The sequence below is a fragment of the Entelurus aequoreus genome, linkage group LG16 (genome assembly GCF_033978785.1).
Source record: "Entelurus aequoreus isolate RoL-2023_Sb linkage group LG16, RoL_Eaeq_v1.1, whole genome shotgun sequence".
In the NCBI taxonomy this organism is placed as follows: domain Eukaryota; kingdom Metazoa; phylum Chordata; class Actinopteri; order Syngnathiformes; family Syngnathidae; genus Entelurus; species Entelurus aequoreus.
Window position 1 is genome coordinate 21336487 of NC_084746.1, and position 27020 is coordinate 21363506.

At 39.5% G+C, this 27020-nt stretch overlaps 1 protein-coding gene across 1 annotated transcript in view; it reads right to left on the reverse strand.

The window, feature by feature from the left end:
* Positions 1-1049: 1049 nt before the first annotated feature.
* Positions 1050-27020, reverse strand: part of vps4a (vacuolar protein sorting 4 homolog A) — a 56074-nt gene continuing 30103 nt past the window's right edge. The window contains exons 8-11 of the mRNA XM_062022356.1: positions 24164-24245; positions 21153-21372; positions 14636-14776; positions 1050-5299 (exon numbers count right to left, since the gene is read on the reverse strand). Of these exons, the coding sequence (XP_061878340.1) occupies positions 5198-5299; positions 14636-14776; positions 21153-21372; positions 24164-24245 (545 nt within the window). The 3' untranslated portion in view covers positions 1050-5197. The remainder of the gene's footprint in view (positions 5300-14635; positions 14777-21152; positions 21373-24163; positions 24246-27020) is intronic.

Genomic DNA, 27020 nt, shown 5'->3' on the forward strand with positions numbered 1-27020 from the left:
CACAACGAACGTTGCAGTTTATTGTTGGCATTTTGAATGCACAGAGATACCGTGACGAGATCCTCAGGCCCATTGTTGCGCCATTCACTCGGGGCCATCACCTCATGTTGCAGCATGACAAGGCACGACCACATGTTGCAAGGATCCGTACACAATTCCTGAAGGCCGAAAACATCCCAGTTCTTGCATGGCCTGCATACTCACCGGACACGTCACCCACTGAGCATGTTTGGGATGCTGTGGATCGACTTTAACGACAGCGTGTTCCAGGTGTGCCCAAGTGATGTGACGTGATCGAATACATTCAATAAGTACTTCTTGAGCACATTCGACAACACCGTGATAATGATAATTATGTTATAAAATGTTGATATTGTTAAATTTCTAATCAGTACGAATAAATACAATTTGAATGGCATTGATTAAAAAAGTAACAAAGCAAAATAGCAAATGTGTCCACCAAACTAAAAAGGCATCATTGAAAAGAATGCACAAGTAACACATATTTACAAAGAATCAGGGACACAGAATCTTAGTCATCTACAATTTCTTTCTTTGTTCTTTGACTGTGATTTTCTTTAAATATTTATAGAAAAGTATCAAAGCAAAAAATAGAAAAAACAAAGAAGACAAAAGACAAGAAGTTTTGCTGCTTTTTCTTTAAAAAGTACCCATAACCATGTGAAATAAATCATTTCATCCTGCTTTGTAAATATTTAATCCACAAATGAACTCAACACTTAATAAATAAAGACAATGGACATCGTCAATAAACAATCTATTAATAACCATGTTTATTAAGACTATATATTCCTTCTTGTATTTTGTCTCTTCTTGTCATTCTATTTTTTCTGCAAAACACTTTTCTGTTATGTCTCATTTCACAAAAGGAGCACTGATTGATGGTCATCATCATCCTGGACTCTCCCACTTTTAATGATCATTCCATTTTCCAATCTTTGCTTCCTGTTCCAGCTCCATCACTTCCTGTCTTAGCATATTCATATTTATTATTACAGGAAGGAGAAATGTTGACTACTATAATGTTATTATTGTTTTCTATTGATGTTTGTCTTTGATCACTTTGATGATAGAATAAAGTCCAAAGCACTGAAAGGTTACTTTTTTATTATAGTTCACAAGCCTGCTTAAACAAACAATTTGACCCGTGTGTACCCCCAAAAGTACACACTACTGTAGTACACCACATTCACATGCTGCTAACCCTGGTGCATAAATATGCAACTTCTTTTGTCCACTTTCAGCTCATCATGAAGAAAAGTTCTCTGACTAAATACTTGTTCTGTAGTACATAACAGAGGAGATACTGCATGTGTATTTCAGTACATGGGTAAAAAAGGCAGAGACCTACTGTAGACTTTTGAGTAAATTACGTATAGGAAGTACCACAGAATGTGCTCAAGATGTGATGTCACCATCCTGTGGGAGGGACTAAGTGGAGTGGTTGAAATTCACATTAAAAGGAGAGAAGATGGAGTAAGCGTTGCGATTCTCGTTTCTGTTAAGTACACGACGACCGTACTGCATTGCCAAAGATGAAATCAAGTCTGAGGACTGAAGCATCGGCAAGTCATGATGTGTTATTACCTTAAATAGTTATAGACAGACTTTGATGAAACTTTAATGAAATGTCAGAAATTGGATCAGGAACATGTGATTAAAATTTGGGGCTGATCTGGATCACCGTCTGGATTCAGGATTTTTTTTTCTCTAAAGGATTCTTTGTTATTGAGAGGACTTTTCTAGCTTAGGTGACGAAACATGAATTGGAATAGTCCATCAAACAGACTTCGAAAGTATTTCTTCATCATTTGTTATCATTGAAGCGTACCTTGTGTTGTTATTGACACAACAACTAGGGGGTGAGGCTGGATCGCTTCAAATACCAATAATATCGATATCAAGGGTATTATCACAATCAGGTTGATACTACCATGATCGAATTTACATTTTTAGATATCTTCTTCGTTCATTTTTACTAATGTGTGCTTTTTTGTGTGTTGTCTACACTCACAGTGGTACCTCAGTTTTCGATATTAATCTCTTATAAAAGTTCTGATGGAAACAGAATCGTAAGAAAACTGAATCATTTTTTTTCTCTGAGAAACAAAGTCAATCCAAGTACAATCCAAACCTTCTATAGCGATCATTAAGTACACAGTAAAAGTGTTCACTTTAGGACTGCAAAGAGTGATGTAGGAAACACAATGCATTGTGGGTTTTACGTTATGGCCAGTCAGTAGATTTGGTTTATCCGTAAATATCACAACCCTTTAGTAATTTGATCCAATTTGATACTCTAACATTTAACGACGTAGAACAAAGAAAAATACAACTAAACTAATAATCAACAGAAGAAAATGTACTTAAAATTGTAATCATAATTTGCATCTTTTAGCTCACTTTTTACGTCTCCCATTACGTTATTTCTCTCTCCTACAGCGTCCATTGTAATCAATTATGCAAATGAGGCAATGTTGTCATCTATCAACTTCTAGCAACTTTTATGACAGCCAATAGCTACTTTCCTTACTGAGCACTGGAAGATGGAGAGAGATCAGAAGATATTGAGGACAGTGAGGACGGAGATGTCGAAGAGTACAAATTGAGAACACAAATGCAGAAGAGCCAGCCGAGAAAACAGTGGAGATGATTTTCATTTCTAATTTCTGGTTAATTAAGATTAACATTAGGAGGCCACAGTGCAGGGAGAGCTGTTGGAGGTGAGGACATCAGTCTTTAGGTATAAATTGACATTAAAACAGGCCAAATTGGTGTTAAAATAAGCCAATTTTCTTTCAAATGCATCATGCCACCAAAGTCTCACTCTTGTCATTTTCTGAAACTTGGCAGCCTTGTATATGATAACAGCTTCAATATGGAGGCAACTTGTTTTTCCACACTACTGGTACTTAAATGTGCAAAGACAATAAAAGCCTATTGTTATGATTCTGGAGTAGATTTATGTATCATCTATGATTACTGCTACTATGATAATGCCGCAAGGCATGTTACTCTACTCTACAAATCCGATTCTTATTGTTAGAATTTCAAAATGTACAGCGCACTCAGGACACGCGGGTTCATTAAACGTATCCCTAAATTACCGGTTTTACCGGAATTCATCGTTTTCCGGTATTTTCACCTTTTTTTCCTTTCGACTCCTCCAACATTTTTCAATCAATTTCAATTGTTCAACCATCAAAGCATTTGTCTTTCTAAACTTTTCCATATTTTATAAATTGCATAAATTCCTGTTTTTTCTTGTATTCACATTTTGCCACAACATCGGACAAAATAACTGTTATCCTTCCCACCATTTTTTCTTACGGTTTTAACTTCTCCCCGTAAAAATAATTTTGATTGCAAATGAATGCTCCCCACTACCAGGAAATATATTTGTTGTCGTAAAAAACATTTAGTCCAAAAATGAGGAAAAACGCTGTACTGTCGCAGCAATGTATTATGGTTACTCAAGTCATTCTGACCTGTGGCATTAAGTGTGTGCAGTGGCGGCCATCTTTGCAATATTACCTTTGCTGTTTATAAGCATTATTTGGTGATGACATTTCCCCCCCCTAAAAGTAAGCTTGTTTGCAGGTAATGTTCCATACAATCAGGTAATATTTTTGGTAAAAAAAAACAAAAAAAAACAAACAAACATTGATTTATCCCCGAAATTAGCCAAAACGGTAGTCCTGTCGCAGCAATGCATTATTAATATAATGTTGTATCAATAAAAGCTAGTGCTGGACAGCGGTTGACAGCTTAGGCGTTTAGCTCGGTACCTAGCACACTAAAATTTCACACCAGTGGATCCAGGTTTGATTTCTGAGAGGACCGAAAGCATGGACTTCATCTACCGTATTTTTCGGACTATAAATCGCAGTTTTTTTCATAGTTTGGGGGTGCGAGGAGCGACTTATGTGTGAAATTATTAACACATTACCTTAAAATATAAAATAATATTATTTAGCTTATTCACGTAAGAGACTAGACGTAAGATTTCATCGGATTTAGCGATTAGGAGTGACAGACAGATTGTTCTATATGTTATAGTTATTTGAATGACTCTTACCATAATATGTTACGTTAACATACCAGGCACGTTCAACATTTTATACATTGATTTGACCTACCACATGTGTTTATGTTAATATATGTAAGTCATTTATTTTTTAATTGTGGTATGTGACTGCTGCTGTTTTTGTTGTTCTTATAAGTTTTTCTGTCACTTTGTTTTCCTGCCCTCTTGGCCAGGTCACTCTTGGAAAATAGATTTTAATCTTAAGTTTTTACCTAGTTAAATAAAGGATATGGATTGATTGATTGAACAAGAGACAAAAATATATTAACAAAAAGTAAAATTTCCTTCACTCCTTATTTTAACAGTTTTATGAATACAATCTAAAACAAGATTCAGTATTTTCCTTAAAATCATGCGGCGCTAATCTACATTTTATGGTTTCAATATCTTGAATGTTTAAAATGTATCACCCTTCATTACTTCTGGAAAAAGTTTGGACACACCTGTCACTTATCATAGTTCTGTCATTCACAACTTTCTTTGGCCCCATGGTGGATTATTTTGCGATCAATAAAAAAAGTGCAGAAAACAGAGTCACCAACGTTGTTGTTGCCAGCGTATCAATCAGGTAAGCTTGTTAAACAATTTATGATAACCAAGACCGTCTATGAAACCCGCAAAATTTTGTTTAAAAATTAAATCACATGAAAAATGTGGAGTACGACAGCTGAGGTACCACTGTAGTTTTTGTCCAGGGTTTTATTTTGATTATTATCACCATTAACAAATGAAAGACAAAATTCTTCATTTCAAGTCCAAAGTATTTACTGGGCGATACTAAAATGTGCAGAATGGCTGACCTCAAGCAGCACATGGCAGCAATGACTGCTCAACGTGACGTAAACACACAGGTGTTAAATAAAAACATTAGGTCACCTGATTCTTCCTCCTTCAACACGTCATCTTAGAGCCAAAATAAAATAGAACAACCTGCTCGTCATCAAGTGACTTTTTCTGATGCAATGGAGCGTCAGAGTTTTCTATGCTAGGATTTAGTCAGCTCTCCAAGATGCAAACGTAGCAGACTGGAGGATTAAATAAGAGAAAATCTCGCCTTTTTCCATTCATCTACCTTGAGACTCATCACACTCAGCCTTCCATCCCAAAGTCCTCAGTGAACTTCTTCACCTTCAGCAGGTCTTCAGTGTTGACTGTTGGCCGCGTGGTGGACAGAGAACGCAGCATGTCGGACTGCAGACACAAAACAAAGCATTAATTTTATTCCAACTTACTGTAAACAACTTTCATACATTTCAACACAACTACTGTATTTACCACAACAATACACAACTCATGGAAAAAAAATGTTAAATCCCAGACTTGGAGAATGTTCATTCAGTTGTTCAATTGAATATAAACAAAAACAGATACCTTTCAAATGGCAACTATCTGGCTCTACAACACACTAAAATAAATCAAGAAAATTAATGGTGGTTTCATTTTTTGCTTCAACAGAGTGAAAAAAAAATGGAATCATTGAACTCTGCATAGGAATTATGGAATTACCTGGTAAATTTTCATTTCCAAATCTAACACCTGCATCAGATCTGTTTATTAGTCTGTAATTAAAAAGGAGTGTTCACAACTTGGAGAGCTGCTCCACCAGGTGGAGAGACATGAATCATGGCACGACAGATGTCAATTAACACAAAGGAGGATTATTCAAACATCTTCAACAAGGTAAATCATCACATAATGTAGCAAACTATGTTGATTGTTTACAGTCAACTGTGTCTAAAATCTGGACCAACTACAAACTTAGGAAGGTTGTAAAAAGCAAGCATACTGGTGGAGCAAGGAAAACATTAAAACGTCAAGACAGAAAATTTAAAGCAAAAATGTAATGTCTTGAAAACAGAATATGCAAAACAAAACAAATGAAAACAAATGGGCGGAAACTGGAATCCCCGTCTGTGATCGAACTATAAGAAACCAGCAAAACAAAAGTTATTAAAAACTAAACATAAAAAAAGAAGGGCTAAGGAAAAACAATCGTGGACTATGAATGACTGGATGAAATTATATTGAGGGGATGAATCACACATCTGAAATTGGGCAAGCTGATGATGCTGGAACTTTTGTTTGGTGCCAGTCCAATGAGATTTTTGAAGACGACTGCCTGAAGAAAACATTCAAATTTCCACAATCATTAATGATATGGGGCTGCATTTCAGGTAATGGCACAGGGGAGATGACTGTCATTACATCTTTAATAAATGCACAAGTTTTCATTTTGGAAACTTATTCCTTCAATCGAAATTATGTTTAAGGATGATGACATCATTTTCCTAGATGATAATGCATCTTGCCATAGAACATTCCTTCTCATATATTGGGGCGGGCCCCTAGGGGGAGCGCAGTGCGATGTTTGACCTCGGGGAACATGCTTTTTTTGGGGGGTGTAACAGAAAATAATTGAGACGTACTGCCATAGAGCAATAACTGTAAAATATTTATTTGAGGAAATATACATAGTTCATTTAAGAAAACGGTCCATGATAAGACTCCAACCTGCAATCCCAATCTGACAAACCAGGAAGGAAGTTAGAACATGATTGATGAAAAGTACTGGATGTCACTCGTTAAGCTGTTATGAACACCGGAGGAGGTGCAACAAAGTACGAGTGATGTGTTGTGATTCCTTAATTTCTTCCTCAGAATTGAGTTACTCCATATTTTTATTCACTCAGCTTGAGCTAAAAATGAAACTGACTACCACAATGTGTTTTCTTGAATTTGTTTAGTGTTTCTTAAAGGGGAACTGCACTTTTTTTAAAATTTTGCCTATCATCCACAATCATTATGGAAGACATGACGACGGTTGGATTTTTAAAAAATGCATTCAAAATGTTAAATAAATTTGATAAAAAGTCCGCTTACAATGGAGCTTATGGGAGCCGTTAAATTCTGTGTATAGAGCCCCTTAAAAACCCTTTAAAAAAAGGGGGGGTGAGGGGTGGGGGGGGGGAAGACAAGTGCTATTTGTGTCGTTCTTGCCAGTCCCAGGTCCTAAATGGCTATCAAAGTGTCCCAACCTGTTGGATTATATCTTCAGCCATCTACTTTTCAGGTGTGAGGCATGATTTATGGTCTACAATTAACTTATAAGGAGCGGGGAAACGAGGAAGCAGCTGATCAGTCGATGGTGTAAACATAGGCACACACGGTAGTGATCACGCCGCCTCTATAAAAAGTTTGTCTGTGTTAGCGCTTATAATATTAATATCACTGATACTTACAGTTGAGCCCATCGGAGCTCCACTGTAAGTGGACTTTTATTTACATTTAATTAATATTTAGAAAGTATAAGAAATCTTCAAGAAATCCGGCAAGAAATCTGTGTTCGAAGAACTCCGGCTTATTAGTGATTCCCAGAGCCCAAAAAAAGTCTGCGGGCTATAGAGCGTTTTCTATTGGGGTTCCCGTAACAGTTAGAGATGCTACCTCATTAGAAGCATTTAAGTCCCATCTTAAAGCTCATTTGTATACTCTAGCCTTTAAATAGACCCCCCTTTTACACCAGTTGATCTGCCGTTTCTTTTCTGCTCTGCCCCCCTCTCCTTCGTGGAGGGGGGGCACAGATTTGGTGACCACAGATGAGGCACTAGCTGTCCAAAGTCAGGACCCAGGATGGACCACTCATCTGTGCATCAGTTGGGGACGTTTCTGCGCTGCTGACCTGTCTCCACTCAAGATGATCTCCTGCTGGCCCCACTATGCACTGGACTCTCACACTATGTGTTAGATCCAGTATGGACTGGACTCCCACAATATTATGCTAGATCCACTCGACGTCCATTGCACCGGTCACCCAGGGGGGGTCCCCACATCTGCGGTCCCCTCCAAGGTTTCTCATTGTCATCCCATTGGGTTGAGGTTTTTTCTTGCCCTGATGTGGGCTCTGAGCAGAGGATGTCGTTGTGGCTTGTGCAGCCCCTTGAGACACTCGTGATTTAGGACTATATAAGTAAACATTGATTGATTGATAAGAAAAAAATTCCATCTGTCGTCATGTCTTTCATAAGGATTGTGAACGATAGGCAAAATTCCAAAAAGAATGCAGTTCACCTTTCAAGCCAGAAAGTTGCCATTTTAAATCTAATTGAATTGGGTTTTATGTCATGTCTTAGTTTTTTTACTACAAACCTAAACAACTGAATGAACAAGCCCCCAAATTTGGTGATTCCATAATCCTTACCAGGGGATAGGTTGATTGGCAAAGCTAAATTGGCCCTAGTGTGTGAAAGTGAGTGTGAATGTTGTCTGTCTGAGCTTGAGGCCCCAAGGCCAACTCCCTCAACTGCCCATCATTGAGAATATGTCTGGATGAGGTGCTGGACGCAATCAAGACAATGAAAAACAACAACGCTCCTGGGCCTGATGGCATTCCAGGTGAAAGAAGATGGGCCCCTCCTCCTTGAACACATCCACACCATGCTCCTCAAAATATGTGAAAAAGAGAAAATACCCGCACAGCAAAGGGATGCTTTAGTGACTAAAGCACATATACAGTAATATTTCCTGCACTAATATTCCTATGCATGAGTGAGATCAACCAATACCAACCACATTTTAACTGTAGATGTTTTAATGCATTGATGGTGAATGCTATACACATTTTAACAATATCAACACAATATATTTACTAGTTCATTTTTTTTTTCCCATACAATTGTTTGATCAAAACAAAGTCAATAGTACATAATAACTAAATACAAGTAAAAACTACTATCTACTACTCTTTCAAATACTTTGGTTTTTGCCCTCAGAGTCAAAATGTGGTACACATACCACTCATGATGGGCAGACTCCATCGAGTGGTACGCCAAAGAATCACTTGATTAAAGTAAAGTGTTATATTTTCCTAAAGTCAAACTGTGTGTAATGTTACAGTGGCCAAAGCTATTAAATATACTTAAATAAAATGTCTGCCTTGTTTTTAATAAATATTTAGGCCTACTATGCTACTGTATTTTAATGTTAGTCATTATGGTGGTACTTGGTAAAAAAGCTTGAGAACCACTGCTTTAGTCATCTCCCTTTTTAAAAAGGGTGACAAGGCAGACTGTGGGATTTCCCTCCTTTACACCATAGGGAAAGCGTTAGCTCTTTCTAAACTCTCCCCTGTTTAGAAAGCACTTTCCTGAGTCTCAGAGTGGAGTCCGTTCAAACAGACGCACAACGGCTATGATATTCGTTGCTCGTCAGTTGCAAAAAAAGTGCCTGGAACAGAATCAGCCACAATACATGGCCTTCATATACCCTTACCGAAAGCCTTTGACTTAGTCAACCGTCAGGGCCTCTGTCTGGTCCTGGCTGCCTAGGAAAATGCATCAGGGTGTTGTGTCTGCTACACGACAACATGTCTGCCATTGTATTGACTGTTTTTGGAGACGAAACGGAACCCTTTTGGGTTGACACAGGAGTCAAGCAGGAGTGTGTTATTGCACCATCACTGTTCACCATCTTCATTGCAGCCATCTCCACCTTAGAGGGAACCAGCTGCCACAGGGAGTCAATATTATGTACAGGACTGAGGGACTTCAGAACATCAACAGATTCAGGGCTAAAGATCGAACCACTACTGTATCCATCACAGAGCTGCAGTGTGCAGACAATAATGCTCTCGGAAGAGGACCTACAGTGCACCTTGTCTGCTTTTGCAAAAGCTTAGTTAGCTTGGTCTGGCCATTAACATCAAGAAGACTCAAATCCTTTACCAGCCACCGCCAAACATCAGCACTCCCCCAAACATCTCTATTGAAAACATCAGGTTGGAAAATGTGGCCCACTTTCCATATCTTAGCAACCTTCTGACATCCAAAGCCACCAATGAAAACACCATTGATGAAGAGGTGCACCACCGCCTTGCTGTACCACTGACTAGGCTAAAGAAAAGGGTCTTTGAGAACAGCGACATTCAGGCAAAGACCAAAATATTAGTCTAAAAAGCATACGCATACACTCCTGTATGGGTCAAATGCCTGGACCACATACAGCAGGGACCTGCGAGCACTCGAGGCCTTCCATCAGAGGCACCTCCGAAGAATCCTCAGATTAACCTTGGAGGATCGACGGACCAACACCAGTATCCTGGAGGAGGCCGGCATCTCTACCATCACCACACACACCACGAGATCTTAATTCATCAAGAGATCTTAACATCAACCCAACACCACCAGTTCAATTTGACTGACCACTTGATTAGGATGCCTGAGTCTCGCCTTCCCAAACAAGTCCTGTACTCTGAGCTTGCCCCAGGAGGCCAAAATGAAAGATAGTAAGACAACATCGAAGATAACCTCAAGAAGTGCCATATTTGCCTCAGAAGTGCCATATTTTCCGCCTTAAAACCTGGGCGGCTACAGCAACAAACAGGACCGCCTGGAGGGAAACTGTTTGTGGCAGGGTTGCACAGTACAACAACAATCTCCACAGTGCTGCAGAGCAGAAGCACAGACAAAAAATAAGAGATCACCTCCAGTAAGAAGGTTCCACCAAAACCCACAACCATCTCTGCCCACCCAGGCCCACATTGCACCAAAGTAGGTGGGTCCAGATTTGGCCTCTTCACGCACCTGAAGACACTTAACAACCAAGAAGGAGAACAGACATACTCAACCACGAGTGTCAGTTGATAACAATACATTCAATTACAGCTAACACTAACTGTCCAAATCGCCAGTGTTGCCAACAACAACAAAGGCTAATGTGTGCGCATGTGTTACGTAACCACGTAGTGTACGTCAGTATGTCCTAGAAGCCGTAAGAGGGCCGGATATAACGTTTTTAAATACATTGGAAAGTTAGCGCTCTCTTGGCATGTGTGTAAATGTTGCAAACAGCCCCATTAAGTATTTTTATTAATTTTGTGCATATAATGTAAAACTATATGATTTTATCTCATCAAATGTATAGTTTGGTCAAAAAGTCATATTTTATACTAGGCAAAGATCTTTCATGTGAGAGGTTGAGCTTTTCTATTTTGAAGAACCAACTTGGGGAAAAAACTAGTCATTGATCTTCTGTATGACAGGGGTGTAGTTTTAAGGACAAACTGTAAAATAAATAAATAAACATACAAAGAATATTTGGAATGTTTTGCTGCTTTTAGAAATCTGTTGAAAAAATGTTAGCAAGTAAGATTTTAACTACGGTAAAATTCAACTGTCCTCCGGAGCCGACCTGCTGGCTTTGATTGATTGAGAAGTTTATTGACATCTTAAATAATTTAATCCATGTAATGCTTTAAAAAGGCAAATGGATGGCACAAAAAGCCAAAAGGCTTGTTTCCATTGTGGTCCATTAAATATTCGTCACATTTGATACATTCAATAATAAAAGATATATAACCTGTAACATGTATATAAAAAAAATCACGTAAAAAAAATGAATAAATTATGTACATATACACAGTATACATGGCTAACTTGTTAAATATTTCTATGTGACGTACCTAAAGAAGTTCTGGATCCGCTTTGTCTTGCCTCCATCTTTGGCTGTGTCTTTTTGTTTGTCAGAGCTCATATTTATGGTTATAGCCGCTGTGCTTTCTACGTTGCTAACAATTCATGTTATACGCTAATATGGTAGCGTGCTGTACTCGGTGTACGGTGCCCACGATACACAGACAGCTCCTGCGAATTCTTATTGTTTTTGTCCGCCTTCAATGCTGCTTCCATCGCAAGCTTAATTTAACAAATTAACACAATATCTATTTATTATTTTCATTAATTGATTGATAAACTTGAGTATTTTATGTCCTCACAAAAGGCTTTTTTCAGTCTGTTGTGGCCAGTGCCCTGTACTTTGCAGTGGTTTGCTAGGAAAGCAGCACCAGCAACAGGGACTAAAACCGGATTGACAAACTGATCCGGAAATCCGGCCAAACTATTGGCACACAGTTGAGGGACAGGAGGACACAGGACAAACTGCTCGCCACCATAGACAATCCTGCCCACCCACTCCACCAGACAATTGAGGGACAGCGGTGCTCATACTCCAACGGGCTCCTTTGCCACCGTGCTGCCCCTTGTACATGGTAATTGGGATTTGTTACATATTGTATATATTATATTGTAGCGGTTGATTTAAGGACATAATTCACCACACCTGTTTACTGACTTTGTCCTCATTATTCACTGCCATTGTTCTATTGTGCACATAGCAATGTTGTTCTTGTTTACATTCATTTATGCAGTTAAGAGTGAGTAATTCAGTGCGGCCCCTTTAAGTGGCCGTCAGGAGATTTTCCCAAAGGTGGGGGTTTGTTGTTACCGCCATTTTGGAGGGTGTGTGACGTAAGCGTTCATTTGTTCTGGTTTTTGGAGGAACAAAAGACGCACACGTTATTGTGTGTCAAACGATACTAAAAGTTGTCTTGCTTTCATGCTACAAGCGCAACACTGGTGACCCCGACGCTTCACTGAACGGATTCAGTGAATATTATCGACCATGACGGCGAATGCAGTTTCTCTAAAGCTGCCCGAGTTCTGGGAAACTTCCGCGACCGCATGGTTTGCCCAGGCCGAGGCACAGTTCGCCCTGCGTGGTTATCACCGAGGACGACACTATGTTTTATTATGTCGTGTCCTCCCTCGGGAGCGCGACGGCGACCAAAGTGGTTAGCGTTCTTACGCACCCACCGGAGAGGAACAAGTACCTCACGTTGAAGGCTCACATCTTAAAGACATTTCAACCTTCCGACGCGGAGCGAGCTAGCCGCCTTTTTTCGTTGCAGGGGCTTGGCGATTACAAGCCCTCTGAACTAATGGACAAAATGCTAGGCCTCTTCGGTGAGCACAGACCAGGATTCCTCTTCGTGCAGCTTTTCCTGAGACTCCTGCCTTCTCAGGTGCGGGCTGCTTTAGACAACATCACCATTTTGGACTGCCGCAAACTAGCTGCTGAAGCTGATAAGTTCTTTTTAGCCTCCCAACCGACCTATGTGGCTGCTTTCCTTCCGGCTGAGACAAAAAGACCCATGGCAGATTCTTCCACTCTTGCTGCTGCTACGCCCCCCAGGCGGCAACCGGATTCTGGACTATGTTTTTTCCACGCAAAGTTCGGGACCAAAACCAGGCGGTGCCGTCCCCCGTGCAGTTTTAGTGAACCGCCGCCGGGAAACGCCGGGGCCGGCGCTCAGTAGTGGCCATGAGCGTCGGCAGTACTGGCAGGCTGCTCTTTATCCAGGACTCCCTCTCTGGACGACGGTTCCTGTGTGACACCGGTGCGCAGAGGAGCGTCCTGCCAGCATCAAGGTTGGACATGCTGTCTGAGTCACATGGACCCCCCATGGAAGCGGCCAATGGCAGCCCTATCCGCACTTACGGAATACGGTATGTGGAGCTGTGTTTTGGTGGACAGCGTTTCAGTTGGAACTTTGTGACTGCTAAAGTGACGGTGCCGCTCATCGGTGCCGATTTTCTCTGTGCTTTCGACCTCCTTGTGGCTGTAAAAAACAGGCGCTTGGTGGATGCGATTACGTTCTGCTCGTACAAGTGCAGTCTCAGCGCGACGGACTCCATCAGGCTTTCCAGTATGCTACCCACCGCGGACGTTTATCTTCGCCTCCTCGCTGAGTTCCCCACCCTGGCGCAGCCCACGTTCTCGTCATCTACCGCCAAGCATGGTGTGGAACACCACATTGCCACCACGGGCCGCCCTGTGCACGCACGAGCCCGGCGCCTGGACCCTGCTAAACTCTCCATCGCTAGAGCTGAATTCGAGACCATGGAACGCCTCGGGATCATTCGCCGCTCAGACAGCCCGTGGGCGTCGCCCCTCCACATGGTGGAGAAGCCCGGAGGTGGTTGGCGGCCATGCGGTGATTACCACAGACTCAATGATGCGACTACCCCGGACCGTTATCCGGTCCCCCACATACAAGATTTTTCCGCCAACCTGGCTGGGAAAACTGTGTTTTCTAAGGTAGATCTCGTCCGGGGCTATCATCAGGTGCCGGTCCACCCCTCTGATATCCCGAAGACAGCGGTCATCACCCCATTTGGACTGTTCGAATTTTTACGAATGCCTTTTGGCCTTAATAGCGGCGCACAGACTTTCCAGCGGTTGATGGACTTTGTTTTACGTGACTTGCCGTTTCTGTTTGTCTACTTGGACGACATCCTGGTAGTAATATAATATAATATAATAATATAATATAAAACAGTATATATTATATACTGTAAATATAATATGTAAATATTACATATGTTATAATTTATATTGCTACTATGGTACATTTTTAGTCTACCTTTTGTTTTCGCCTTCTTTTTGTGCCCTTGTGTGCATTATCGTTTCCATCCTTAGTAACTGAGCTACTGTGTGGAACAATTTCCCTTGTGGATAAATACATTTTGTTTAAGTCTAAGTCAGTTTGTCAAAAGACAAAGGCTATTACAGGAAGTTTTCTGCAGAATACGGAAGAGTTAGCAGCTATGACTATATTAAATTGAAGCATTATGCGTAATGTTCTATGAAGAAACCTCGCAATTGCAGTCCTGCAAGAGAGGTGTGCATATTTACCATGCAGACTATTGGCTCCAGCAGCTTATCTGTAGGCACGTCCATCCAAGTCATTTCTATGGCAGTGGGGTCACCAGGGGAACACGGTGTCAATAGGTCGTCCACCATTACCTGGTTGTTGCTGCGTGATGGCCCACGTACCTTAAGACAAGAAACACAGTACAAGTGAAGATATGATTCATTGCGCACCAACAAAGCGCTTTAGTTTAGATTGTTAAATATTAGCTAACTAGTCGTTAAATGGTAATTAGCCTTGAAGCTGGAAAAACATTTTGAGTTGGGATTGGTCATCCCGCATACTAATATCACCGTACAGATCACATATCACAGGGGTGTCCAAAGTGCGGCCCGGGGGCCATTTGTGGCCCGCAGGTCATTTTTTAACGGCTCCACGGCACATTTTAAAAATACGATTGAAAACAATTAAAAACATGATAAGTGGTATAAAAGATCAAACAGGTGAAATGTAACAAGAAAATGTCGCAATGTATACTCTAATAACACAAAGCTGCCATGCAGGCTGTTTCTTTCTTCAATGTCATTATGAATTATTGACCTATTCAAGGCTCCAATTACGTCACATCTGAGATATTTTGGGGGAAAATGTTGCATATTTTGTGTTTGCCATATAAAAAACTGAGCTGTTTTTTATAAAGAAGGGCCTAAAACGAACAAACGAAAAACATAAACAACAATAAAACGTATAATTGACAAATAGATCTGAAGTTGATCTCGAGATTATTGTGTTAAAAGTAAACAGTAAAAAAAAATAGAATTTATTTTTTTAACACTATAATTATTTGGATCCCCAATAATTTTAGTGTGATTTGTTTTTAAGTGTCATTGCTCAAAAAACATTAATGAATTAAAATCAATGTTGTTATGAGTTATTGACCTTTTTAAGGCTCCAATTATTATATAATCTCAAATATTCCACTTAAAAATGTTATTGTGTGAAAATATTGCATATTTTGTATTTTTTCCATAAAAAAACAGGGGTTTTTTTTGACAACAAGAGCATAGAACTTAAATCTTTAAAACCGTTATATTGACATATAGACCTAATGTTGATCTAGAGATTTAAAACTTGAATAATAATACAAATAATAATACTAAATAAAGACACATTTTTAATATTTTTTTGACCAAAACCCTTTGGGGTCCCCGGATCAAGCCTGAGTGGAGGCCTAAATGTATATTTTTTATACATATATTGTATTGGTTTTTAAAATAAAAAATATCAAAATGGCTCCCGCTTGCTTTGATTTTTCAGAATGCGGCCCTCAGTGGAAAAAGTTTGGACACCCCTGACATCTACAGTAATATTTTCTGCAGGGATGTTCCTATCAGGGTGAAATAGACCGATGCCAACCATGTTTTAACGGTCAATGTTGTAATGTATTTATAATGAATGTTGTAGACATTTAACAATATTTAAACTAGTTCATTAAGGTTTTGTATTACATACAATTTTTTGATCAAAATAAAATCTATAGTACATAATAACTAAACAAAAGTAAAAACTATCTACTACTCTTTTAAATACTTTCCCTCAAATCAGGGAATTATTCCCTGAATTTGTAAGTAGCAAAAACAAAAAATATACATTTTATGTAAAATAAATAATAATATTAATAAATATCAATCTAATTACACTAGTATTGATCATATTACCCTTGGTATTGACACTACTGATATACATGGATGTATCTGCCCTTTCCTTACATGGACACCTTGGCCGCCACACAGCAGTGTTTGTTGTTACTGTATATTACCCACTCTCTAACTCTTACTCGTGTTCTTGTTAGTGTCCTGTTAATAACTGTTTACTTTCTGCTGTAACACGCTTCCATACTTTACTAAGCACTTATTTCTTCTGTTGTTTCAAGCTGGCTTAACAGGTTATTTTAGCGATCAGCATGCTTTCTTGTTTGCTCCTGCTTGTTCTTAGTTGGTGTGTAACATGTTTAGCCTGGTCCTCCAATAACAATAATACTTGTAAGAAATGCACTTTATTTGTCTTAACGGAGGTGATGTTTATCTTTTTAGGGGAGCGGCTCCACACTGCGTATGAAACTGTCAGCCGGGGAACCAGAAATAAACTAAAAATAAATATGTGTCATTGGCTTTTGTGGTCGACATTAAAAGTCAATAATCGGCATTGGCTCATCGCATACTTTTTCCTGAAAATAAGCTGATACTGATCAAAGCATCCATAGTTTTCTGATCGTGTTCCTTGCTTATTTTGTGTTAAGATGCATTGTTATATGCAATTAGACTTACATATTAAAGATTTTTTCCATTAAAGTAACATTGTGACAAGCATCCCTGCATGTAATCAGGGTTACATGAGTTGGACAGTAAGATACACAATACACATTTCAAGGCAACACCTTAAGCTTCAATTTCATACAGTGCATCCGGAAAGTATTCACAATGCTTCAATTCTCTACATTTTGTTATGTTACAGCCTGATTCCAAAATGGAAAACATTCATTGTTGTCCTGAAAATTCGACACACAATAACCCAAATTGACAATCTGAAAAAGTTTTTTTTTTCCCAACACTTTTTAAAATTTAAATTTAAAAACTAAGAAATCACATGTATTCACAGACGTTGCTTAATACTATGTTGATGCACCTTTGGCAGCAATTACAGCCAGCCTCAAGTCTTTTTGAATACGATGCCACAAGCTTAGCACACGCATTTTTGGGCAGTTTCACCCATTCCTCTTTGCAGCACCTCTCAAACTCCATCAGGTTGGATTGGAAGCGTTGGTGCACAGCCACTTTCAGGTCTCTTCAGAGATGTTCAATTTGATTCAAGTCTGGGCTCTGGCTGGGCCACTCAAGGACATTTACGGAGTTCCTGAAGCCATTTATTTGATATCTCAGCTGTGTATTTAGGTCCATTCGATGTCCTGCTGAAAAAAAAAAACATCGCCCCAGTCTGAGTTTGAGAGCGCTCTGGAGCAGGCTTTCATCCAGGATGTCTCTGTACATTGTTTCATACATCTTTCCCTCTATCCTGACTAGTGTCCCAGTTCCTGCCGCTGATAACCATCCCCACACCATGCTTCACTGTAGGGATTGTTCTTGCCTAGTGATGAGCAGTGACTGATTTCCTACAAACAGGACGCCTGGCATTCACGCCAAAGAGTTCAATCTTTGTCTGAATTGTGAGTGTCTTTTAGGTGCATTTTAGTGAACTTTTACAAAAGGAATGGCTTCTGTGGGGCCACTTTAGCATAAATACCTAATTGGTAGATTGCTGCAGAGATAGTTTTCCATCGGTAATGCTGTAGCTCTGACAGAGTGACCATCAGGTTCTTGGACACTTCCCTTCTTCCCCAATTGCTCAATTTAGACAGCCGGCCAGCTGTAGGAAGAGTCCTGGTGGTTGCAAAGGTATTCCATTTGCAGAAGATGGAGGCCAGTGTGTGGCTTCAACTTCATTCTTGTTTTGTGGTCTGCCATGCAGTGTCAAGTGTTGGACCTTATATATAGACAGGTGTGTGCCTTTCCAAATCATGTCCAACCAACTGAATTTACCACAGGTGGACTCCAACTAAGCTGTAGGAACATCTCAAGGACGATGTGATGAAACAGGATGCCCCTGAGCTCACTTTTGACTGTGAATTCTTAGTTTATTTTTAATAAATTTGCAGACATTTCTAAAAAACAACTTCTTCACATTGTCATTGTGGCGTATAGCATGTAGAATTGTAAGGACAAAAATTATGTCATTCCATTTTGGAATAAGGCTGTAACATAACATGTGGAAAAAGTGAATGGCTGTAAATACTCTTTGGATGCACTGCATAATATTGAAATAAGGTTTGATGGACAATTCACAATAGATGAAAAAGTGTGACAACTGTTAAAACTTTACAATCCCATGCTACCGCGCTTTTAGATAGAGTGGAAGATCTCAAGAATCGGTCGAGGCGCTCTAACTTGAGTATTATTAACATTCCCGAGGTGAGCGAGAAGGACCGGGATCCTACAAAGTTTATTTCCGATTTACTAATGACGCTGATGGGCTCCAAGGTTTCCAGCAACCCCTTGGAGATTTAGAGAGCCAATCGTGCCTTCGGCCCCAGACTAGGTGAGGCTGGTGCTTCGAAACAGAGGACCTTCATCCTTAAAGGTTTCCATTTCCAAGATAAAGAAACAGTCCTCAGTTGGGCCAGACAACACAAGATGGAGTACTGAGGATCTGAGTTGAAAGTGTATCAAGACATCAGTGCTGCTCTGGCTAAAAACAGGCTGCATTCAACAATATTAAACACGCTGTTTACCTAAAATAATCAAATTCCGCCTGCTGCATCCTGCCGTCCCCAAGTCCCGCTCGGGGAAGATAACTGTTACTTTGACTCTCCACAAAAGCTCAGAACTTTTTTGACGAGCGCACTGCTTTCACTGCCAAGTAGACACCCTTTTTCCCCCTCTCTTCTTTTTTTCTGTCTTGAGGACACCAGCTTTATCTAAATTTAGTGCGCAGTAAAGTTTAAGTTTAAGAATGTTTACAAACTGGGTTTTATGAGAAAGATTATGCCGGATAGACATAGTCATTATGAATATCCATGTTTGCACAAATTCATATAACCTGGTGTGACCTGGCTGTTCAACAAAATATGTTAGCAGGGGCTATTTCTGTTATAATTTTTTAAATTCCTTCAATTATTTATTTAACTTAATATTCCTTTGGATGCGGATACTGTTGCCCATAGCTATTTACTTTCATTTTGCACATATCTTACATTGTAGACACTTACACAGATATAGGAGCCATGTCTGCTTGTTGAGGGTTTAGTTAAAAGATTCCAGTTACACCAAGTTACAGAATTGATTAAACCCGTTGTTTTTAGGACCATCATTTGGAGGATTAGGTGTGGGTTTGTTATTTGTTTCCGTTTTTAAGAGTTTTTGTTTTGGGGGAATTTGGGTTATAGGTCCTACAGATTTTGTTTTATTATTGTCTGTGTATTTATCAATATACTACTTTTCACAAAGCAGTGTTTCCTCTCACCATTAACATGTACATGTGACTATGGCTAATAATACACAAAAAGCAATATCGTGCTTAAGATTTGCCTCTTGAAATATCTTAAAACGGAAGTTGTTTTTTACAAGAGACACATTTGGTTCCTAAAGATCATCATAGGTTAAAAGCCTCATGCGTTGGCCAAAGTAGCAAAAGAAGGGTTACAGCGATTTTAATACATAAGTAAATACTGTTAAATATTTTAGCTGACCATCAGGGCCAGATTGTCAGAATCTCATGCTCCCTTAAAAATTAACCAGTAGTTCTTGTCCATCTGTATGCAACCAACTGGGATGATGAGGCATTTGTTGGGGAAGTACCGTCATTTCCGGACTATAAGCCGCACCTGACTATAAGCCGCACCAGCTAAATTTAGGGGAACATACAGATTGCTCCATATATAAGCCGCACCCGACTATAAGCCGCAGGGTTTTGATGTGTAATTACCGTAGTATATAGGGGTTCCTGCTACCACGGAGGGGATTGTCGGGACAGAGATGACTGTTTGGGAACGCAAAGCGTCCCATTTATTAACAATAAATCTTTCAATCATTCAATCAAACTTTCACATCTTTGACATGGCGAACAGCATTCGTGCAGAGTACAAATAATACAACGGTGCAAAGTAATACAAAGTGCTCACCTGTACGTTATCAAAATAACCAGCCTACCGGTATATGAAAAGTCAGTCTTTAATCATTGTGTCATCGTCTTCCTCCTGCGTACTAAAACCACCGAAATCCTCTTCGTCGGTGTCGGAGAAGAACAGGCCGTAAATAAGCCGCACCCTTGTATAAGCCGCAGGGACCAGAACGAGGGGAAAAAGTAGCGGCTTATAGTCCGGAAATTACGGTATTACTCTCCTACCAGATTTAAATTATCATCACTTAATCTTAGGGGGTGACCTAAACTGCGTAACAGACACTTTGTTAGACAAATCCTGACCAGGGCAATTTTTTATCTCTAAGATGGCCAATGCAATTTCAATATATATGGATCAAATATGAAGAGTGGAGCCATGCGATCATTTTTTTAATTTACTCTCAGGTTCATAAAACATTCTTAAGAATTGATTACTTTTATATTAATAATTACTTACTTCCTGTTGTCGATAACATAAAATATTCAACAATAGTGATATCTGACCGTGCTCCACTCACTATTTTACCATGCACTAAATTAGTCTGATTTCTCAAATAGTTAGTTTTTTTGTATTTTCACAGAGTCCAAGTGCCCATGCACTCTCTTTCTAATGCGACTATTGGTCACAGGGGGGGAATGGGCGCTTATTTCCTTTAAGCGTGGATAAACATGTTGCTTTTCTGGTTGACCTAAGATGTCACACTAAGCATCTTTGGCTAAAGTCACAACAATTTCGCTCTGTTGTAGCTCCCCCATGTTAGATGTATGTACGTAATATCAGCTAAGTGTAAATCTACACTGATGCTGCTGAGTGCTTGCTGAATTCACCTTTTTAAAGTGTGTCGCAGACTGGACCTTCCTAACAGGCTGCATGAGGGCGTCCCGTACGATGATGCTGATGTCAGCACCAGAGTAGCCGTCTGTCTTGTGGGCAAGCTGCCGCAAGTCCGCCTCGCTCAGGCTATGAGGTGTGTTGCCCAGATGCAAGCGGAACATCTGTGCGCGGGCCGGCTCTTCAGGTAGCGGGATGTAAATACGCTTCTCAAATCTGATCGACACAGACTACAAGTCAGTCAATGATAAAGAAAATACAACTTAAATTCAACAGTTTTTTTCTTCAAACTTACAGCCTCCAGTATTTGTGTTACTTTAGTAACTAATTCATGATGCTTGTTTAGTTACATACACATGCTATACGTCCAGGTAACAGGAAGAATGGCAGCTAAAAGCTCAACAAACCCATCATTTAATACTTAAATGTATAAAACAACGATTAATAATTTAATTAAATGTAACAATAATAGCAGCGTTTGAAAGCTAACACTTAACATTTTCAACATTACAAGTATCATTCCTCTTCCTCTAAAACCCACTGAGCATAAATCTTCATATAATCCAGAAGTAAATTTAGTGTAAGAGTAACATTTTGTTACGACTGCACAATTATTCAAATTATAATCACGATTACGATTTTGGCTTCCATGATTAAATGAGGGTGACCGTCAGCAATATTAACATTTAAAAAGCATACTCGCTGCATATTAAATCAAGCACTTTAACAGCCGCAGGCAGGAAAGTAGCAGCGGCTCATCTTGATGCTCCGTGAAGAGGTTTCCACCCATGCCAGAGACCATTGTGTATTCGCACAGAGCTCCATGATCATGTTGGCCGGCAGTAACATACTTTTCCCGGGGTGCTGCAGCCAGCCGCACTGCTGTAATTAGATGGCGACAGGTTTGGACGCCTGCATAACTGCCTGTTGCTCTGTTTGTCTCCTTGGAGTGGCACTTGTAGGACTAACAGCTAGCAGTCCTGCTGAATAGCGTCTGGAGATACTTCTAGGTCGAATGCCAACAATTCTTTGCAGTCTTTTGGTGAGAAGGGCTCCCCATTGAATCCATGCGCTCTCCCCTGCGTTTGCGCATGACTCCAGGGAATGCAGAAATGTAATTGTGTATTGAAGGTCTCTTTCACGTGAGTACAATCGTTGCTCTAAATAATGCTATATTTTTCTATTTTGTAATATAATACACATGCTTCATGCTGCAAACCATATAATGCAGAAAGCGATCAAGCAAATGTTTCAAATAGATGATGCAAAATTTACCCATGGATAGGGATGGGAATCCAAAGTCTCCCAGTTCCCAGTGTACCAATTATCAATCATCCTTATCAATGCCAGTGGTTAGGAATCACGTGTGAGTTACGTCAGAAAGCAAAATGGCAGCCCCCCGGCAAAACAAACGTTTTCGACGTTCTCGAGCAACAGCACTACATGTAATAACTGCAATAATGCTACTTCATCAAGAGGAGAACATATGAGCAATATGCTGAAACATTTGAACACACAGCATGCAACAACTATAAATGAATGTTGCGCTTTTTAACCACATCGATCTCATCCCAGCAGCAGTAACGCTAGGTACTAACTCACCGTTTATCATGTCAGCCCTATTATTTGTTAAATTTAAATGAATGCCTTCTCATTTAGATGAGCCAGATGAGAGACAGATTCTGACCGGCTCCGAGGCGGCAGTAACTACTAGCTTAATTTTATGTCTGCTGCCCGGCGCTATAGTCTATAAAGTATACATGCAGTGCCTAAGTTTGTGCTTTTAAACTTGCACCAATTTGCCAGAGTGCTCCTGATTTTCAAGAAGTGAATGTTCAATTGTAGTCAGAAAAAAGTGTAATGTTTTTCTGCAAACACATTCACTCAGTCATTTCCATTATTCAGGTGAAACTCATAACATTTGAAAATTGTATAAAAGTCCAATCATGTCAGCATTTACCTTCAAATATGGCTTACAGTTTTTGAAGACCCCACATTTTCTGAGATTTTCAATTTAAGGTAAACTGTAATCATCAAATTCTAATCAAAAGAAGGCTCGAAATATTTTGTGTTGCATGTTATGTATATGATAGTTTCATCTTGTAAATCTAAACAGAACATTCTAATATTTTGAGTGTCACCAAAATATTTTCTAGGGAGATGACAAAAGATTCTTGAACATTTTAAAAATGGTAATATAAATGTTACATTCTTGAGGAATTTCTACATATGTTTTATTTTGTTACACTCTACAGAAGAATATTTATTTCTTATATTTATAATTTTTTTTATATGCTATGTGCTTCTTAAGACCTCACTGTTGGCTTTGTAAAGTAATCTCTAATCTAAACACAATTGATGGTAATCTACCTTTTGTTGTCTTTTTTTCCAAATAAGAATAGATAAGAAAACCATTAAGAACCAAATCGTTAAGCAGTATCAAAAGTGGAATCGGAACCTGATACATTTTATCAATTCCCATCCCTACCCATGGAACATGATTGGTGTTTTTGCACCCCAAAACAGCATCAAAAATACATAAACGGAACTAAAGGCATCAGGTAATGAGAACAAGATGAAATGTTAATACTAATAATAAAAAAGCAAGATTTGTTTTTAAATATATGGTTAACTTTTTTTCCCATTTTTATTAGACTATTTCATTACACATTACATAATGACGGCCTTCCCCCTCAAGGTCCCCGTTACCACAAGTAGATTGCTGACCTGTGTAAAAAACTATGTTTTACCTAACAATAATGGATAATTGTGATTAATAATCTTGATAACGATATTGATAAAAATAATTGTGATTATTTTTTTGGCCATAATTGTGCAGCCCAGCAGTATAAGTACACTTCAGTAATCAACAAGTTTTGCTTATTTTCGACAAAGCAAATCAATCAAATAATGGTTAGCAAGAGTATCTCTTTTTTATCGCAGCATCTTATCAAATATGAAAGGAAAAAAATGTTCTTAAGTGAAGAGTATTGCAATGAGCCCTGACCTTCTCCGAATAGCAGCATCAAGCACCCAGGGAATGTTGGTGGCCCCCAGTACCAAAATACCATCGTTGTTGTTTCCCACACCTATAAAAGAATCAGACCTTAGATACACTTCAAATACCATGCATTATCTTATTGTTATAACATGCACACTATTACAAGACTTCTAATATATGGACTCTTTAATATACATAGATTTGTGCACAAAATTGATAAATACATGGCTTACTGTCTCATATATACTACTGGATTATTGCTTGATCTCGTCATGGGCATAAATGTCATATTGATTTTGAGCCCTTATTGATTTGAACTGTTTCTGTAGGGTTAAATGACAGTTCATAGTACACCTTCAATAATTTTGTAAAACAATTTCAATTTGTTTTGATACACATTTAAATATACAGAGGGTATGGAAAGTGTTCAAACTCTATTACGTTTTTCACACTTTGTAACATTGCAACCGTCTGTTAAAATCGAGTTATTTTTCCCCCAATGTTTTGCAAATGTATTAAACAATGAAGTGAAATATCACAAGGTCATGAGTATTCACTTTGTGACATTTGCATATTGAACTAATGTGCTGTCCATTTCTTCTGATCATCCTTGACATTTTCTACAGCTTCATTGAAGTCCAGCTGTGTTAGGAAGGAAAGGCACACACCTGTCTACAAACCCCGTTTCCATATAAGTTGGGAAATTGTGTTAGATGTAAATATAAACGGAATACAATGATTTGCAAATCATTTTCAACCCATATTCAGTTGAATATGCTACAAAGACAACATATTTGATGTTCAAACTGATAAACTTTTTTTTTTTTGCAAATAATCATTAACTTTAGAATTTGATGCCAGCAACACGTGACAAAGAAGTTGGTAAAGGTGGCAATATATACTGATAAAGTTGAGGAATGCTCATCAAACACTTATTTGGAACATCCCACAGGTGAACAGGCAAATTGGGAACAGGTGGGTGCCATGATTGAGTATAAAAGTAGATTCCATGAAATGCTCAGTCATTCACAAACAAGGATGGGGCGAGGGTCACCACTTAGTCAAAAAATGCGTGAGCAAATTGTTGAACAGTTTAAGAAAAACCTTTCTCAACCAAGGAATTTAGGGATTTCACCATCTACGGTCCGTAATATCATCAAAGGGTTCAGAGAATCTGGAGAAATCACTGCACATAAGCAGCTAAGCCCGTGACCTTCGATCCCTCAGGCTGTACTGCATCAACAAGCGACATCAGTGTGTAAAGGATATCACCATATGGGCTCAGGAACACTTCAGAAACCCACAGTCAGTAACTACAGTTGGTTGCTACATCTGTAAGTGCAAGTTAAAACTCTCCTATGCAAGGCGGAAACCGTTTATCAAGAACACCCAGAAACGCTGTCGGCTTCGCTGGGCCTGAGCTCATCTAAGATGGACTGATACAAAGTGGAAAAGTGTTCTGTGGTCTGACGAGAATTGTTTTTGGAAACTGTGGACGTCATGTCCTCCGGACTAAAGAGGAAAATAACCATCCGGATTGTTATAGGCGCAAAGTTGAAAAGCCAGCATCTGTGATGGTATGGGGGTGTATTAGTGCCAAAGACATGGGTAACTTACACATCTGTGAAGGCGCCATTAATGCTAAAAGGTACATACAGGTTTTGGAGCAACATATGTTGCCATCCAAGCAACGTTAACATAGACGCCCTGTTACGTTCCACGTAGTGGTGGTTTGTTTTTGTGTTTCTTCTTCTATTTGTTTGTACAGGTCACACTCCTTCACTGCCTCTGCTGCCAATCAACCGGTTCCTGTTCCCAGCTGCTCCTCGTTTCACCTGTTAATCAGCCAGCCAATCCCGGTCCACCAGTCATCCTCCCAGCCTGTTTAAAACCACCTGTTCACCACTGGATCAAGGGGGGGGGGGGGGACTCTTTTTCTGACATGCTGTGTGGAGCTTGGAGAGACGTTATTTTTTTTTTGTCTTCATTTTTCTTGACCTTTCAACCTTTTGTAAGTATCTGCAGCCTAGTCTTGGGAAAGGTTAGACAGAGGCCTCTATACACTACACACGTAGGATTTGTTTGTGTATAGAGACACCAGGCTTAGTGGTGGCTGTCACCCTTGTACGTTTTGGACCCCCTCCTGGGCTAGAGTAAGTAGGTAGGATTTTGGTTTGTGCTAATTAAATAGCTTCAGTTAGTCAGCTTACCTTTTCTTTTCTAGAGGTATATTTTGGTATGTTTTGTTCATTTCTTTGACAGCACCTGTATTCCCAAGCTAGGCTAGTGTTGTGTCTTGTTGTAACCCCCCCCCCGGTTACTTTTCAATAACACTAGTTTTTGTTTTCAATCCTTGGCTTTGGTGTCTTTAATTTACAACTCATTTGGTTTTTACACTTTTATGTTGCATTCCCCTATGATCCCTAGACTCTAAGCCATCAGGGAATGTAACACGCCCCTGCTTATTTCAGCAAGACAATGCCAAGCCACGTGTTACATCAACATGGCTTCATAGTAAAAGAGTGCGGGTACTAGACTGGCCTGCCTGTAGTCCAGACCTGTCTCCCATTGAAAATGTGTGGCGCATTATGAAGCCTAAAATAACACAACGGAGACCCCCGGACTGTTGAACAACTTAAGCTGTACATCAAGCAAGAATGGGAGAGAATTCCACCTGAGAAGCTTAAAAAATGTCTCCTCAGTTCCCAAACGTTTACTGAGTGTTGTTAAAAGGAAAGGCCATGTAACACAGTGGTGAACATGCCCTTTCTCAACTACTTTGGCACGTGTTGCAGCCATGAAATTCTAAGTGAATTATTTGCACAAAAAAAAATAAAGTTTATGAGTTTGAACATCAAATATC